Source organism: Brachyistius frenatus, unplaced genomic scaffold (assembly GCF_029030835.1).
Source record: "Brachyistius frenatus isolate BFR_SWC_R1_liver_20210118 unplaced genomic scaffold, ASM2903083v1 Contig_203, whole genome shotgun sequence".
NCBI classification, from domain to species: Eukaryota; Metazoa; Chordata; class Actinopteri; family Embiotocidae; genus Brachyistius; species Brachyistius frenatus.
Genome location: NW_027210802.1, coordinates 284,807 through 302,500, shown reverse-complemented (window position 1 = coordinate 302,500; position 17,694 = coordinate 284,807). Strand labels below are relative to the sequence as shown.

The 17,694-nt window shown below is 46.3% G+C and overlaps 3 protein-coding genes across 6 annotated transcripts in view; 1 reads left to right on the top strand and 2 right to left on the bottom strand.

Annotated features, from left to right (window-relative positions):
- The window catches only part of slc7a7 (solute carrier family 7 member 7), a 9,433-nt gene extending 6,316 nt beyond the window's left edge, over positions 1–3,117 (bottom strand). For 2 of the 3 annotated variants that reach the window (XM_069718977.1, XM_069718975.1), the window contains exons 1-2: positions 2,933–3,117; positions 687–1,316 (exon numbers count right to left, since the gene is read on the bottom strand). In XM_069718977.1, the coding sequence (XP_069575078.1) occupies positions 687–1,176 (490 nt within the window). In that variant the 5' untranslated portion in view covers positions 1,177–1,316; positions 2,933–3,117. Of the gene's footprint in view, positions 1–686; positions 1,317–2,384; positions 2,597–2,932 lie in introns of all 3 variants that reach the window. The other variant, XM_069718976.1, reaches the window with a different exon arrangement.
- Positions 1–17,687, top strand: part of LOC138633016 (E3 ubiquitin-protein ligase CCNB1IP1) — a 22,681-nt gene extending 4,994 nt beyond the window's left edge. The window contains exons 1-5 of one of the 2 annotated variants that reach the window (XM_069718979.1): positions 14,969–15,058; positions 15,695–15,999; positions 16,078–16,224; positions 16,404–16,578; positions 17,246–17,687. In XM_069718979.1, the coding sequence (XP_069575080.1) occupies positions 15,697–15,999; positions 16,078–16,224; positions 16,404–16,578; positions 17,246–17,412 (792 nt within the window). In that variant the 5' untranslated portion in view covers positions 14,969–15,058; positions 15,695–15,696 and the 3' untranslated portion in view covers positions 17,413–17,687. Of the gene's footprint in view, positions 1–14,968; positions 15,059–15,694; positions 16,000–16,077; positions 16,225–16,403; positions 16,579–17,245 lie in introns of those variants that run through there. The other variant, XM_069718980.1, reaches the window with a different exon arrangement.
- Positions 5,928–12,718, bottom strand: LOC138633010 (sal-like protein 2). Its single transcript, XM_069718971.1, has 3 exons — positions 12,307–12,718; positions 7,291–10,646; positions 5,928–7,170 (listed from the first exon to the last, which is right to left on the bottom strand). The coding sequence occupies exons 1-3, from the start codon at positions 12,380–12,382 to the stop codon at positions 6,940–6,942; spliced, it is 3,663 nt and encodes a 1,220-aa protein (XP_069575072.1). The 5' UTR covers positions 12,383–12,718; the 3' UTR covers positions 5,928–6,939.
- Positions 17,688–17,694: the final 7 nt, after the last annotated feature.

Sequence of the window (17,694 nt, the reverse complement as noted above, 5' to 3'; positions counted from 1 at the left end):
GGTCAGAGTCTCCCTGCAGAACTTTAGCTCACAGCTATCAGCCCTCCTCCGAGCACTGCTTATCGCTGCATGTCCACCTGCCTTTCATGTGGACGGGGGAGGAAGGGACAGATGAGTGATATTGATTGCAGAGTTTGAATAGTCTTTTTTATCTTGAATATCTGTGAGACGTCGGCTCAACGCGCTCCCCGTCGTCGGCTCCTGGTCTCAGCGCCTGGTTACCTGAGTGTTGGTATTTCTTTGCTCGGTTGCCTCGGTGAGCAGCTTTGGTGAGTTTCTTGTTAGTTTGATTAATAGTGTCAGGGTTGCTCTTTTCCCTGTTACCTCAGCGACCTGGGCCTCATCCATGCAGAAAGGTTAGCTTCGCATTTATGAAGTGTTTCTCGCCGTTCCCGTATGAAAAACTAAAAACGCTGTGACTCGTGTTCACGCTAGGATTTCTAAATCTGAGATTGAGTAAAGTGTTTTTTTCCCCTTCGTCTTCCTAATGGGTGCAGAAGATTTAAGGGTGGCTCAGTTCCTCTTTCATCTGAAGGCAGTCCGTGTGACCTGCTGACAGCAGCTGGGGTGTCACCGCTTTTCACTTCTCCTGTTTCTAAAGCTCACGTGCTTCATCTTAGATGTGACGGTAAAAGACATCATAGTTTTCTTCCAAACACTCAAAACACTCCAGATGTTGTACTTACATATACAAGTGGCCGCCAGCAGCCTGTTGGCCACGTACGGAGCGATGCAGGTGGGGAAGACGGGCTGCACCATGTAGTTGGAGAAGGTGATGGCTATGATGGCCTGGCTGGTCGGCTCGATGATCAGCAGGGAGGTCCACAAGCGGATGAAGGCCATGAAACCCCCGAAGGCCTCCAGGATGTAGGCGTAGGAGGCCCCGGACTTGGTGATGGTGGTCCCCAGCTCGGCGTAGCACAGGGCCCCGAAGATGGAGAAGATGCCGCCGATGGTCCACACCACCAGAGACAGGCCGTAGGAGGCGCTGTGGATGAGGACGCCCTTCGGAGAGACGAAGATTCCCGAGCCGATCATGTTCCCCACGATCAGGCAGACGCCGTTCAGGAGGGAAATCTCTCTCTTCAGCTTCATGGATTCATCGGGGCCTTCAGACTTGAATGGGGGGCCACCGTTAGTCGCCTCTTGTGTAGGAGCCGGGCTGTAGGACGCCATCGTTCGAGTTCGGTGGATTATTTATGAATTAGAAAACTATTTTCACAACGGAACAAATGAAGAGGTTTCTTGTTTTCTTGATATGTGACACTGAAGACTTCAATTTTTCCCTCCAGCTATCTGCGTTTATCTCCCGCCATCTGTGAAGGCGACACACACACACACACACACACACACACACACACACACACACACACACACACACACACACACACAGGGTCATATCAGTGATGCCGTTACCATACAGACAGATTTGTCACCGCATGCAAAAATACTTGTGTTGTTTCGATTCCCGTCCAAAATCTAGTCAAACAAAAACATATTTACATGCCGCAGGCGCTAATGTAGGAACAAACATGGAGGAAAACACAATGCAACAGTGGTGTGGACACACTGGAGAGTTGGTGGATTGGAGAGCCATTAGGCTGCACAGCAAATGGCCTTTTAAGGTTGAGTGTATTGACAGAGAGAGAGGCAGAGGAGCAAACACGCTACATGCCTAAAAACACCGGCTCTTCATTAGTAACTGCAGACTGAGGAAGAATTACTGACCGACACGTGCCTTTTTTTTTACTCAGAGCTGCCCACGTATCCACACATGCAGAATCTGAGAGTGTCAGCACAGCGGCCGGTCACATGTTTGCCAAAGTTCAGGATCCTCCGCGTGCTTGGAGTCTGATGAGGAGATGTCAGGCAGCATGTTCGCTCACCTTTCTGTGTGACTGGCTTCAATAAATTCATGATAATCTGTGTTTTTAGTACAAAAAGGTATTCGCCTTAAATTTAATAAATTGTTAATGGACTTTTGAATGGGAAACACAGCACCCAAGCATCCACAATACAGAATATTTGGCTAAAAGACAAATTAAAGTTCAGATGTAACTATTATTTCAAGGTGATTTCAAGGATCTATGGCCACATGTATCTAAAAATGTTTTACTTTTCCACCAATTGTATTCCAGTTATAGATGTCTGTTCTTCAAGAACACACAGATATAAAGTAGTCAAAGTTTAAACACTGACTAAGACTAGAAAAATAGAAGGAAATACCTCAGAAAGACAGATTTTGACGTGTAGTTGTAAAAAGATAGTAAACAGTAACACGCACAAACACCATGATTTGACCACGATTTTAACATGAAAATCAGAGACGGTCACCAAAAGAATTAAGCTTGTAGGAGGTGAGAGTAGCTGAGAAGTTCAGGTACCTTGAGGCAGCAGCAGCAGATCATGGCTTCATGCAGAAGAAGAAGGGCATTAGATTGAATGGCCTCTTGCATGTGATGCGTGCCAGAGACACTGAGAGGGAGAGAGTGCAAGGTCCAAAAGCTGCTGATAAGTCGTCCTTCTTCTTGAGTTACTCAAGGTTACATCCTGGTTGCAGAAAATCCATTTAACTGTCGGCCAAACGATTCAGCTCCTTTGATGATTACAAGTATTGATCAGTGAGATTAGGGATGAGTTATTTCCTCCTTCAGCAGCCATAAACAGATCTGACAGATGACACTGAGGCACCAGGGGGAGGAATCACCTGGTTGTCACCTGGATGTCCAGTTTACTCAAAATCTGATTCATCATTTCTTCCATTGATATTTTTTTACAAAAGATACAGATCAAGACAAGCAGGCACGCATGAGATGGCACTGCAGGTTAATAAATGATGAATAAATGAACTCTCTGGTACGTTTGAATGATTCTCTTGGTTAGGAAAAAAGCCTTGTTGACAGTGGAAACAGCTGATTTGGGGGAGACTCACCTTCTCCAGACGCGTCACAGCTCCGTTCTGGTGCTCTTGGTGACGTTTGAATTAGTGCCGCCGTGCTGGTCAGGTTGGGAATAAGAAATGCTTCAATTCAGATTTTCTCGCCAGCTTTGTGTCTCATTGTTCTGTAGCTGGTCTTCCACTTCTGCCTCTGCACGTCTGTTTCCTCTTGTTTTGACTTCCACCTCTGCGCTCCTCAGCTGATGCACTTGTGGCTTTTATGTACTTCTGGTTTCCAGCGCTTTACTACCAAGGAAACGAGTCAGGAGGGAGGGAGGCGCGGGGGGATGGGGTGTGTGTGTGTGTGTGTGTGTGTGTGTGTGTGTGTGTGTGTGTGTGTGTGTGTGTGTGTGTGTGTGTGTGTGTGTGTGTGTGTGTGTGTGGGAGGTGGGAGGGGGGGTAATTGCCTCACGTTGTGTCTCCTGAGTGAGTTTCGCCTGGAACATTACGGGAGTGTAATTCAATTATCGCGCACACCAAACAGGTGTTATGATCTGGACTGTTATCGATGGTCCACTGATAAATGTTACAGGAGATGTGTTCAGAGATATTATTATGCAAATACAGCCGGAGTCCGGTTAATTAATAATTTAATGCGATTTAAGTCCAGACACAGATGCTGCGAACTAACTACTAAATCCCGACTGTCCTCTGTCCTGGCTCCTAAATGGTAGAATGAGCTCCAACAACAGCAGAAACTCTGAACATCTTCCACCACAAACTAAAAACACACCTCCTCCTCCTCCTCCTCCTCCTCCTCCTTCACCTTGAACAGTAGAACTTTAGTATCTTAACATGGAACTTACTGATAGCACTTTGTAGTTTGTCTTTCTGGAAGAAATGGTATTTTCTTGATTCCTGTTGTTCTGGTTTTGAACCCTCATGGTTGAAATGAACTGATTGTAAGTCGCTTTGGATAAAAGAGTCAGAAAAATGAAATGTAATTATTAAAGGGACTGAAATGGATGAAATATATTTAAAGTTATCATCCACTGATTTATTACTTTATTTCTGTATTTATTATTCTCTTTAAAATCACTCTTAATACTTGGGTTTTGCTATTAAAATATTTGAATGCTAATATATTTGAATATTATATAATATAAGGTTAAACTATTGCAGTGGGAGAGATGAAGCTGTTTATTTCTGTGCAGGACAAACAAATACTTTTAGGTTATTTTCATATCAGTGTATTAAATATGAATATTTATCTGTATATACATATATAAATATATATCTATATGTATACTTGTACTGGTGTGATGGACAACCATCCACGGAGTATGGCTCCCTCTTGTGGATTTGCCGGATATGGATTTACCACTGTGTCAAACTACTACTGTCAATATATAATGAGTTTAATTTGCCCTTTTCAGATAATTTAAGGGGTCATTAATCTCCCCTTACACATCTTTTAAATCTAACTATAGCTTGTCAAATTCTAACTAAGTACAAGATGTGTTTCATCTGAGAACGAAATACACACAAACATCACAACAAGAGCCACACACAGCAAACACAGATTCACGAAAACAAGAAAACACGATTCATAAAAGAAAGTCACTTATAGGAGTAGCTATTAATTTTAGTTGAGATATTTGTGTGTCCTTTTAAAATTCATAATAGGGTAGTTTAGAAAATGTAGGACTTAATTAACTTAAATGTACTTAATTACAAAATAAATTCCAGTTTCTGATAGTTGTGTAATTTGTCATCGTTTCAGCCCCTTGAATCTTCACCAGCGGAGGTTCAAGGTGTTTTCCCGTTCGACAGGTAGAATATCGATGTTTCTCTAAACCAGGATAAGAACTTATCCAGATTTCTAAAAGAAGATGTTTACGTGTGCAACATCTAACCAGGACAACACACGTGTAAATGCACTCAGCAACGTCTTTGTCTTCCAACTGTTGATTCTTTATTCATGAAGGGTTCAATGGGGAAAAAAAACAATGACTTTTAACAACTTTAAAAGCTTCTGTCCTCTTCAGTGGGGGTGAGTTGATTAATGCTTATTGACGAGTGACAAATGTGTTTCATGTGATCAAAGCCTGCCATCACACCTGTGGGCTTTAATCGCCTCCATCTCCACTTTCTTTCTTTCTTTCTTTCTTTCTTTCTTTCTTTCTTTCTTTCTTTCTTTCTTTCTTTCTTTCTTTTTCTTTCCCCTCTCCTTGTTTTTTGTGTGATTGAGACACGTCCCTTGTCACTCATGAACGCATGTGGACAAACTTCTCACACATGGCTCCTTTCACTCCTTTTGTCCCGCTCTCTGCCCTGGGCATTCTTTTCCTTGGTTACCGGTTGTCATGGTTTCGGTAGCCCCCTGAAGGCTAAAAAGTGGAGGGATTAAAGGCAGCCATTTTGGGGACAGCTGGACCAGGTTGGTCCCTGTTGCCCCCTGTCCCGCTCCCAGTCACTCTGGGGGGAAGAGGGGTGGCATTGTGTGAGGATTAGAGCTTCCTGTGTGTCAGCTCATTACATGGGGTGGTGGTGGTGGTGGTGGGGAGGAGGGGAGTATAGGGGTGAGGGGGTGAGTAGAAAGAGTGAGGGAGAGAAATGAAAGAGAAAATGAAAGAGAGTGCGTATGAAAGAGAGTATGACAGAGAGGGGGTGGTGGTGTGTGTGTGTGTGTGTGTGGGGGGGGGGGGGGCCTCTACAGCTGCACCCTCAATCACACACATACAGGCTCTGATTATCCTTTTCACACACATACACATGCACAGTGCCGGGGAACTGAAACATATTAAAAGACATTGAGGGCAAAAAAAAGGCAGAATTAGAAGACAGCTAGCCCAGCGGCTCAGACAAAGGACCCCCCCTCCTCCCCCTCATCACCCCCCACCCACCAAAAAAAAAAAACAGACACAGAGAACTGGAACAAACAAGAGAAAACTGACCATTGCAGGCAGAATAGGAGTCATGCAAGCAGAATACTTAAACAGACAAATGAATTCAGAGCAAGCTGAAACTGAGTCCACAGAAAAACAGGTCTCCTCTTCACATTGTTGTTTTATTTATAGTTTTACATCACATGGGAACATATTTTGTCACTGCTACTAAAAAAAAAAAAAAAAAAAAAGGGGGGGGGGTTTAGGAAGGGAAAGCAAAGCATACAAATACTAAACTGAGCTAAGCAGGAATGCAGCGAGTGCAGATAGTTTGTGGAGGAGCAGAGCACTCTCAAGTGCTTTGAGAGAGGGGGGGATAATAATGGACATCCTTGTTGCAAGTTTCACAATGCAGATAACGTCAACAGTGAGAAAAACAAACAAAAAACAACAATCATCAATAGGATCAGGCCGTGTGCTGCTAGCAAAGTTTACGGCTATAAGTAAACAAAAGTACCGATAATCTAACACAATCGTCATCATCAACAGCTTCACGGTTAAAATCATCGCCAGCAGGTTTTGTTGTCAGTCGATGTTTCGGCAGTGCAACTCACAGTGCAACTCGGCACAGCAGAAACATGCAGTCAGCAGCGTCGCATTAAAAGTGAAAAAATACAAAAGGAAAGAAGAAAGTAACAGTAAAAAGGCTTTAAAATGTAACCGCGGCTCATATGTACAAACGTTGGCCGTTACTAATTTGGCCTGTTTTGGTATTTGAGTTCATCTTGTAAAATTCTGGACACCTCTTGTCTTTTTTTTAATTTTTTTAATCAGCTGATACTGCTTGTTTCATATCACTCAGTATGTGCTGAAATAGGTGTCAGCAACAACAACAACAAAAAATGCACACAATTAATTCTCATCATGACAATGCTGTGAAGTGTAAGATAAGGCCTCACTGTGGTCTTTGAAATACAAAAATACATTGCTAAAATACTACATTCACAATTTTCTTGTAATGATCCTACAGTATAAACTAGATCTATCTGCCTAATACAAAAAAGGTACATATGAATTAATAACTCTAGAAAAACAAATCTATTTTTAGAAAATACATTCCCTTGTCAGGACCCTTTTAAAAACTGACTGCAGCCATCCAACAGTACTAACTCTCTATGCTGTAGTGTCCACAGCTTCGCCCGCTACGTCAGAACCGACACCGGTCGGTGGAGGATCTGTGCTGTCACCTTTCTCGGGGGATTTAGCCAATCCCTGCTTTTCATCGGGCTGTCCAGAGTTCTTATTGGCTGCATGTGAACTGCGATCCTCTGCAAAGTCATTGTCATTGGTTTGAGCCTTGGAGGGGGTGTTGGTCAACGCTCCGGGGTGAGTTTTCATATGCCCCTGTTGATGGGACAAAAACAACAACAACAACATTCAGTCACAAGTCCAAAAGTATAAAAATCTCACAACATAGAAATTTAAAAAATCAAATAAAAGAGTTAAACCCTTAAAATGTCTTACCTTAAGTCCGCTTCGGCTGGCGTATGCCTTTCCACAGTGGGAGCAGCTGTAGGGTTTGTCTGGGCGGGGGGGCTGGGACTGTGGAGCCGGTGCTGCGACCGAAGGCTCCGGGTCCTCTGAAGGCTTCTCAGGCACACCGTCACCCTCCTCCGCTGGACCGGCCTTCTCCAGCTCTGGATCCAACGCCGGCAAAGACTCTCTGGCCGTGGTGGTGGTGGTGGTGGTGGTGATTTCACTCTTCCCTTTACTGTGGGCAGCGTCCTTCGCCTGCGACTCACACGGTGCCTCACCTGCTTCTGGGATGGCTTTGGGGCTGGTGGGGGGGGTGAGTGCAGGTACAGGAGCTGCACCTGTGGCTTTCGGGCTAGAACTGAGACTAGCTTTGGGCTCATCTGTGGAGCGGGCTTCGTCATTAGTCACCCCCCTGTGCTGCTTATCATTTTCTACAGCGGGCTTTGTAACGCAGAGGGAAAGAGGGGTGTCATCGCCCTCCGAGTCTCTATTCTCTGCAGCTGAATGAGAACCAGCTGAGGGTGCTTTCAAAGGGCTGGTGCTGCCCAGGTCAGCGTGGGTCTCCTCCTCAGAGCACACGGAGCCGTTCACAGGGCTACCGTCAGCCGGGGCGTTGTCTCCCAGAAGCAGGGGAACCTCTGCTCCCACTGAGGGGGGATTATGGGCCAGAGGTGGACTAACACTCGGTGTTGAACCCTCGGATTCCTCAGTCTTCACAGTTGTGGCATCGTTAGCGGCGGATTGCTTAAAAGTGGACCCTGAGTTGAGAGCATCGCTCGGAGACTTGGAGCCCGTCGTTAAGGCCAGAGGAAGGAGTTGTTGTGCTTTAGACAGAGAGCTCGTGGAGTTGTTCTCGCCGTCATCGAAGACGACGCTTTCCATTACAGCGCCATCCTCGGGTGGCAAGTCTTCATCGGGTGGTATCTGCCCTCCGAGGTGCAAGCGGATGTGGTGCTGAAGAACCAAGGCGTTGGTGAACTTGCGCGGGCACAGCGGGCAGGAGTTCAGGGCACGGGCGTTGGGCGGTCTCGCCCGGTGAGTGGCCAGGTGGGCCCTGAGGCTGCCCTTTGTGGAGAAGGAACGACCGCAGAGCTTACAGGGGAACGGACGCTCTCCCAGATGTGTGGCCTGATGCAGACGAAGAGCTCTGGGGCAGCTGAGGACGCGCAGGCACACTCCACACTGATTAGCCGCCTGGGCTGTGGGCAGGGAAGGGGTCGTCGTGGTACCTGAGACTCCCCGGCTGGTCATGAGTCCTGCGGCGGTGGCGGTGGGGCTTAATCCGAGAGCAGCCAACATTTCCCTGCGATAGGCACTGGAGGTGGTGGTTAGGTCGTGGCCCTGCGTGTCCACGTTGGATTCGGCGAGGCTTTGTGAGGAGGTGGAGGCAGACGAGGCAGAGTTGGAGGAGGAGGCACCTCCGTGTGGCCGCTTTTCAAGCTTCTGTACCAGCCGCTGCAACTTGGATGTGTCTGAGGTCTGGGTGGAGGTGGTGGGAGAGGATGAGGAAGGAGAGGAGGTGGACGGTTTGGGGAAAGGTGGGAAGGGGAAGGGCAGCTGGTGAGCTGAAGAGAGGAGGGAGGTGGATGAGTGGCCTGCTGACCGGAGAAGTGCGAGGTGGTGGGGGGAGGTTCCTCCAGGAAAGAGTATGCGGGAGTATGCGGAAGTTGCATGGAGGGCTGAGTGGGGAGGAGTGTTTTCATCAAACCGCTGCTGCTTTGCTCCTTTAAACTGACCGCCCATGGAGGAGGAGGAAGACGAAGAGGATGAGGGCAGTGCGGTGCTGGATGCGCTGGCAGCAGCTGCGGCCGACGCTCTGTTCAACTGCAGCAGTGAATGGGCCGTGGACAGCAGCGCCATGTCCACCGAGGGGGGCAGAGGTAGGGAGGAAGGAGAAGGCCGAGCAGATGCACCGGACAGGAATCCCAAAGCCATGCTCTCCGTCATCCCGGGAACACTTCCTTTCACGCCGGTAAAAGACTCATCATCATCGGCCCGCCGTTTTCGCCTTCTCTGGCTGGTCCCCGGAGCCGATACACTCTGCATTTGCTCCGACAGCGCAGGCGGCAGCAGGGACAGGGACAGCTCCGGGTTCTGCTCTCTGTGTCGCAGGAAATGAGCTTTGAGGTTCCCTCTGGTGGTAAAACGGCTCAAGCAGACCGGACACTGGTAGGGCCTTTCTCCTGTGTGTGACCTCAGATGGATCTGGAGCGATGAATCGCTGCTCAGCACTTTCCCGCAGAAACGGCACATGTGCTGCGGGCGTCCCGACGAGGAGGGTGAGGTCAGGGAGGAGCTGGACTGGAGGTCCTGGGAGTGGCTGGTGGTGGGAAGGGGAGGAGTCACGAAAGTGATACTGTTGCTGTGACCGAATGAAGAGGTGTTAGAGGATTTCTCATGGAGGTAGCGGGGCGGTAGGCCCAGTGACAAGGACAGAGGGTGTAGGGAGGCAACCGAGGAGCTGAGACCGGATGAAATAGATGAGGAAGATGAGGATGATATTGAGGGAGAGGTAGAAATTGAAGCTCTGCTTCCATTAACATGCGACGTGCCTGACTTGGAGACAGCTGGTTGGGGGAAGAGGGAAGACGGAAGGGCAGTCAAAAGTGACGAGGCTGTAGTTACCGCAGTGGCAGTGGAAGGATGTGTCGGTGATGAAGACGCTACACCTGTAGACTTGCTGTCTGCACCGCTAACATGTGCATTATTATCTTGACCAAAGACAGCCCCTCCGAGCCTCAGAACGTGCCTACAGATCTCCTCCGTTATCTGCATCTGGTGGATTTGCCGCTGCTGTAAAACCCTCAGCTCCTCCAGGAGTACTGCCAGGGTTGGAGGCACCTGGATCTGTCCCTGCTCCCCCGGTGAGCCGGACGCCTGCCGCTGACCCGGGCTGGAGCTGTCACGGTGAGGCGGCAGGCACTGAGAAGAGGAGGAAGAGGAAGAGGAGGAGGAGGTAGTGGTGGTGGCCGAACAGCCCATCGGCGGGGAGGTCATGGTGGAGTGAGAGTTTCCTTGGTGGGACAGGCTGTGGGAACCAGAGGTTTGACCCAGGGGAGGAGGCGAGTGAGTCTGGGAGGACAGCGATGGGTGAGGAAAGTCTGGGGAGAGGGAGGAGTGGGTGTTGGGGAGGGATGTGGTGAATGGGACGATGTGGCTGGGCCAGTGGGGAGGAGGCGAGCTCTCGCTGGGTAAGGAGGGCGCGTGGAGCCCTCCGGGGGATGGGCGAGGGGCCAGAGGCGGCTGGCAGTCCTGCAGCGAGGTGGGGGATGAGGAGGAAGACCCCGAGGAGGTCACTTCTGAGCCCAGAGACGTGGATGGCGACTTGATGCCCAGGTGGTCATCTGCGGATTGACAGAAAAAGAAGAGTGCTCAGAACTTTTTTTTGAAACTAAACAAATTATCTTTGGATTGTTGTGCAATTTCCAAATCCCCAAGATTCACCCCCACCCACACAAAAATACAGTTATATAAAGCCACTGAAACGTTGTGCTTTACAAATTTAGTTTGCAAATTTGTGTGCATACCAAAAGATACTGTTACGACTTCAAAAGAAATGCCTGCAAGGAAATGGCCTCAAACAAGCAAATGAGTGGAAGAAACTCAGCAGTCTATGTAGTCTTTGTAATGTCTCGTCTCAATCTGTGCTCTGCAGAGCAAAACTCCTCAAACATCTTTCACACACAAAAAAGCTTACAGACCACCTTGCTGCTATGGCAACACATTTTAGAGGACAATGGGCATCACCAAGACAACCCATAACCCCTCTTAACCCACCCCCTCCCTACAGCAGTTAGGTCTTTCATCTCCCTATTCACCCTTCCCCCTTACGTCACAGTGGAGGTCAAGGGTCAGGCCACGCTAAGGGTTCTGGGCACTGTCCAGACACTCTGATTGGTCAACTAATCTGACCTCTGCCGCTCAGGGGTCAAATTCTTTCAGAATCTTGAGCACAGAGTGAGAAAGAGTAAAGAGGAGAAGAAGGGGGGAGGGTAACAACAATGGAGACACAAACTAGCTATTCCCTCCTGGAGAGATATAGTGATGGAATGAAAGACTGTACCTCAGTGAAATTCCTTCCCTGAAACTTATAAACAAACCAGAATCTGCAGGAAACACAAATAACTCCCAGTCCAAACTTTCAAAGGTGAAAGTTTACCTGCAGAAGCTGGTGCACGCACTTTTTAACTTATATCCCAGAGACACTCACGCAAGGACAATCGCTCTAAACCCTCTGAAACTTTTTGCATCCCCCCTCATCCCTCTGAACCCCCCAACTGTGTAGGAGTATACAGTCAAAGGGGTAGAGGGGGTGAGAAAGAAAGGGGGAGGGAAGTATTGAGAAGGTGGAAAATGGGGGAACAGGGGCGCATAAGGAAGAAAAGCATGGATGAAGAGCAAAAGAAGAAGAGAATAGGAAGGGCGGAAGATTAATCTTAACCAAAAACCCACTGCCTTCCCTTCCCCCCACCCACGCACCTTATTGTTAACAAATAAGAGAGCGCTCTATACTAATCAAAGGCCTCCAGCAGTCAGCGCTGAGCAGCCTGTTGGTTTCCTAGAGGACAAACAGCACATGAAAATGGCCACAGATGTATGTTAGTTAATCCTTCTCTTTTCACTTCACAGGGACACGTTTATTGGCCCCGACCAAAGTGCCCTCGGCCTCCGTTTAGTGGGGCCCTTTGCGTTAAATGACTGAGCAGGAGGGGTTTCCTTTAGTTGACAAACTTAGACCTGATTTTTTTTTTTTTTTACTCTGTTGAATCAGGTGGGTTTGCTGGAATGTGGCCATGCATACATTAATTGATGAAAGTCAAAGAAAAGAAAATCAAAGAAAAGCCACTCATGATGAGTCATAAACTCAAACTTTTGTTTTGATGAGTTTCTTTCAAGATTTTCACCATGCAGTGATGAGGCAATGTTTTATAGGCTATACAGATTATCTACAAAGAAATTCAAGAAAAAAACAGGCATGCACGCTCGTAAAAAGTGTTTTCTCACCGTGAGATAGCAGCCGTGGGCCCCCTGGATCCGCGTTAACGAGATGCTGGGGTCTCTTCTGCTTCCGGCGTGACATGATTCACGGCGAGTCAAACAGAGAGGGGGGCATCAGTCGGTTGAATGGCACCAGGCACGTTTTTGCGCACTTGGACGAGCCCCTGGAAGCATCCAAAGTTCAACAAGTCGTGCAATTCCCGCAAAGCCCGTGGTTTAAAAAAAAGAAAAGAAAAAAAAAAGAAGAAAGAAATATAAAATGTGTAAACCCAGTTTTGAAAGAGCGGTCGTTCATGGAAGAAAGTCCAGAAGAAAGGATGGTGTTCGGAAATCCGCCGGGCGGCACCGTGTCATATGAAGCTGCGCTGAGTGCTTGTGTGTGGCTGTTTTCTTAAGTCTCTTCTCCCCCCCAAAAAAAACTTGTCCAATTTGCGCCCCTCCTCTCCCACTGCTGCCCCGCTACATGCACATACAGCGAATACACACACACACACACACACACACACACACACACACACACACACACACACACACACACACACACACACACACACACACACACACACACACACAGACATAGGCAATACACACAGAACCACTCCTTGTTCTGTGATATTTGCATTTCAATGGCGTGTAACACACAGCCTCCCTGGTTCTCTTTCTCTTTCTCCCCAGCTTTATTTTTTTTCTTTACACACTCACGCCGCAGCTATAAACTTTCAATAAAACATGACAATGGCGTCAAAGCAGTTGGATGCCTAAAAACAAATTAAAATGGGCGTCAGATTTGTTTTTTGTTTTGTTTAAGATAAATCTTTTTTAATGAATGAAAGGAGAGAATGAGATAATTATGGGCCAAATTAAGATTTAAAAATAACAGGTGACTTATCAATCAGGTGACAGATTCTGTGTCGGACCCCCCAAGTGTTGGCTACTGCACTTATTCTATAACAGATAAATAATGGAATCAGCTATGATAATAGAGTGGCAGGTGGTTTCCATCAGCAGGAGTCAACAATCTGTCTTCCCGGTGTTGTTATTGTGCTAAATGAAGAGCGTGAGGGCGATATTTCCACTTTAGATTTTTATAGGGCCAATTATCAACAACAGTGCAGGGAGCGACTGTGTGCAAAGTGGGTCCACACATCTTTTCCACATGCATGCATGTACATAATTCGTGTGTTATCACCAAGCGCATAATACACCCTCCCACCACCCCCCACAAAAAAAGCATCTTACACTGGAGCTCTATTTAAAAGGCAGAGAATAGATGGGAATCTTTGACAATGGCGTGCTGGACACAGTTGAGTGAGCATCTCCCCTCTCACACTATGAACCCCCGGATCCACTGCTGCACAGCACAATGCCCCTCTTTCACCCCCCGCCTTTACTCCTGTACCACGTGGAGAAATGGATAAAAGCAAGAGAGAAAAAGTGGGAGGAGGTGGCGGTGGAGGAGGAGGAGGGGGGGGGGGGCATATTTAAATAGGTGTCTCACATTATACATATAGACCATCCACTCGGAGGCTGTGAAAGAAGATTGGGCATTATTTGATTTCGGGGAAATAAAAGCCATTCAAAGAGGATGACTTCAGTCAAGCCTGTTAACGGAAAGATAAAAAAATAAATTAAAAAAAAAAAAATGGTGATGGATGTGAAGCAAAACTGCAGGTTGCTTCCCCCAGATCCTTTAATCATGGAATAGTCACAAAATAAAACTCTTGAATAAAAAATAAAAAAACACTGCAAGGCTATTGCTCGATAAATATAGGTTATTTATATCATATTATATTAACATTATTGTCAAAATGTACTGTTTTGGTTCCCCTGACTGTAGCTATAATATATTATGTCTTTAGATAATTAATAATGAAGCAACAGTGTGTAAGCAGCACGTTGTCTGCTGCAGGTGGAGCTATAGTTTGAACTAGCCTGCTTCATATAGTTTTATATACAACAGATACATCCGTGGGGTCATTAAATAATCATCTGAAAGGAAAGAAATAAAACAAAAACAAAGTTCTGATATGACCTGTTTTTAGTTTGTGACTTGACCCCAGTCTATTGGATCAAATAAACATTTACTTAAATGAAACCACGTTAGAGGTTTCGAGGGTAAAATCACTGTTTTGGTGGAGCTGTTAAACATCTAAGATATGAACCCAATTACACTGTTTTTTTTTGTTGCAGAAGCCACAAGGGTTTGAAACCACCGGTTTAAAAGCTTGTTTTTGATCATTTGTGTCAAATGTTCATCTTAAAAGTAACCAAAGCTTTAAAAATATTTTAGTGGGGCAGAAAGTACAATATTTCTCTCTGTAATGTAGTGGAGTGGAAGTATTAAGCAGCATCAAATGGAAATACTCAAGTCAAGTACCTCAAAATTGTAGGCCTACTTTAAGTATAGTACTTGAGTAAATGAAGGCTTCTTAGTTACTTTTATTCCTCTGAAATTTAAGTAGGCTATTTATATGTATATATATTATATCAAGACAAGTATAAAGTAGCACATCAAGTAAAATAATAGTTGTAAACTGTAGTTAATCCAGTTGTTTCTCACAATGTGTGTAATATTTACTTTGGACGGCTTGACGTGTAACGAGTCAGAGTCAATCAGCCAATCAGAGAGCGGAATCAATCAACGTCACCTGCGGAGGGAGGAGCTAAACTGGTGCGTCAGTTTGTTGTGTCGCCGTTAACGCCGTTGTAGTGGCCGTTATCTGATCAAAGCCGGAGTTTAACAAAAGAACTTATAACTGTGAGTGTCAAATGTGTGTTTTTGTGTGTTTTTTTGTTTTTGTTTTTTTAAACCAGCAGTCGAAGTGAACGGAGCTGACAGTTGGAGCGTGTAGCTTTCACGAGCTAACCGGCTCGCGCTACCACCTGCTGGCCGTTGGTGTACTTCCGGTTAGCTGAACTTCAAAGTTATATTTGGGGTGTTAAACTCGTATTTACCTGGAAACTAATTAGAAATTAGAGAAGGAAACTAAAAAAAAAAGGGTCAGCTTAGTGTCCCGGGACACTCACTGTTGGAGAGCTGCTGGTAAAACACAGCGTGCTGTTATTTAATGCAACTGAATGTGTTAACACATTAAAAAAAAACAATATCCTCTTTTATACATTCAGAAAATAAGTTGATGGCCTTAAAGTACTTTCTTTTTTTTACTTAAAATTACAATAAAGCACTTAATTAAGTTTGTTTTACATATAAATCTTATAAAATGATGGAGTTAGTCTTATTTTATGTCCTTAACTTTCCCACATTGGGCTTTGAATTGTTAAATACTCCTGAAATTTGATGGTTACGTTTTTCTTTGCTTCAGAGTATTTTCAGTTCATGATGGTTGTGTTTCACGAGGTCTCCGTCACCGACCGGTTGCCGTGTCCTTCTCAGTCATGGCCATGTCTCTCTGCGACGACACGCTCCTGTGCAACTTCCCAAAGTGCCGGATCAAGTTGAGCGGCTTCGCCTGGGTCACGGCCTGCTCGCACGTCTTCTGTGACCAGCACGGGTCCGGCGAGTTCAGCCGCTCGCCCGCCATCTGCCCGGCCTGCTCCTCCGCGCTGTCCGGCAAGCTGGACATCGTGAGGACGGAGCTGTCGCCCTCGGAGGAGTACAAAGCCATGGTGCTGGCCGGTCTGCGGCCGGACGTCGTCCTGGACATCAGCGCCCGCGCTCTGTCCTTCTGGAGCTATCAGGTCGAGTATCTCCAGGCTGGACTTCAACGTCCGTTTATGTCAGTCAAGTTATAGCTCGTCGGTCTCTCGTGTGTTCAGGTCCACCAGGAGCGCATGTACCAGGAGTACAGTCTGTCTCGGGCCGACGCGCAGCTGAAGCAGATGGAGAAGATGCTGACCCAGCAGAACCAGAGCAGAGAACTGGAGCTCACCGCCATGAGAGGGGAAATCGCCTCCCTGAAGAAAGTAAATGTGCAACTCTTAAAAAGCACTGATTTCTCACCCATTTTCAAGCATTGTCAAATGTCTAATATTAAATACGTAGATAAGACAGAAGGGTTGGCCCCTCCTTTTTCTCTTAACCTAACACGCTGACAAAATGCATTAAAGCAGAACTTGCTTTCCTCTTTGCTGTTGATGTCCAGGTGATGGAGGAGTACAAGAGGAAGTACAGCGAGGTGTCCGAGAGGCTGATGGAGAGGAACAGACAGTACCAGAAGCTGCAGGCGCTGTACGACTCTCTGAGGCTGCGTAACATGGTGGTCGGTGTCGGGGAACGAGGCTCGCCGCCGCAACACGGCCATCAAGACTTCAACATCGGTAACAACAACCCATCCTCATTCAGTGTCTTTAACGGCGGACGTTTAAACATCGGCCTGTAGGAGTTTCTGAATGGTCCTCTGTCCCTCCATCCACACCAATGTTATGAAAGTGTTTAAAAAGTTGGTGTTTATGTATAAAATTATGATGGGAAGTATTTTACGTATAATCTTTTCCCTGTTTTCAATAATTTGTTTTTGAAAATGAGGAAAAGATGACAATGTTTTTAATGTTTAAAGGTCAAATTAATTATTAAATACTTAAATGTAAGCAGAAATATTGACACTGAGGTGATGACTGAACAGCAACTTTCATAATTGATTTACTTCTATTAACTGCACTTATTATACATTTAATACTCTAAACAACAGATTTGTCAATTGATTAACAAGGTGACAGATTAACTGGCAGAAAGCTAAATAAAGTCCATTCAGACAAGGAAGATAAAATAAGAGTTAAATCAAAATATGAAGTTGCACCCACATTGATGAATGAGAAAAGGAAAGAAGCTCAGTGAGAATGATGTTAAATGGCCCAAAGGGAAACAGCAGTAGGTGTTTGGACATAAAGAGGTGGTCGTCAGGACCGAACAGCAGGAGTGATGAGCTGATTGTCTACGTAAGGGAATTATGGTCTGACATCCGTCAACCTCCTGCGTGTCACCCAGGGGTGGCTCGGCCGGCGACGCCCCAGAGGAGCCCTCAGTTCCTCTCCCTCGGCCCCGAGGGGGACGGACAATTCTTCTCCTGCCTGGAGGCCGACGGAGCCAAGACCTTCTTCCAGTTCAGCTCCCCTCTCAGGGACAGAAGCCGGCTCTTCGTCAATAAGCACTGACAGGAACATTCGCTGCAAGTATTCACATGTTTCTGTGTTCTGCTGGTTCGTTATTCATTCAGTAGGCGATTGGTGGTGTTTGGTGTAAGTTTTTTTGAACCACAACTGTGTTTTACAGAGTAATAACAAAAATGAAAGTTTTAACTGTATTTCTGTCTTTGTGCATTTGTGTATCTGTCAAAAGTAAAACACAACATCTCAAGTCTTTTCACATGTCTTATAGTCTTCGTGTAGATTGTGTCAAGATGGACTGAACATCTCAACTTCACCTGTCCCTCATTT

Bases quoted from the DNA above. Each gene is read 5' to 3' on its own strand.
- LOC138633010 (XM_069718971.1), bottom strand. From the start codon at position 12,382: ATGTCACGCCGGAAGCAGAAGAGACCCCAGCATCTCGTTAACGCGGAT. The intron at 10,647-12,306 runs GTGAGAAAACAC...GTCAATCCGCAG, and splicing joins CCCACGGCTGCTATCTCACG to ATGACCACCTGGGCATCAAG. The intron at 7,171-7,290 runs GTAAGACATTTT...TCCCATCAACAG, and splicing joins CCAGCCGAAGCGGACTTAAG to GGGCATATGAAAACTCACCC.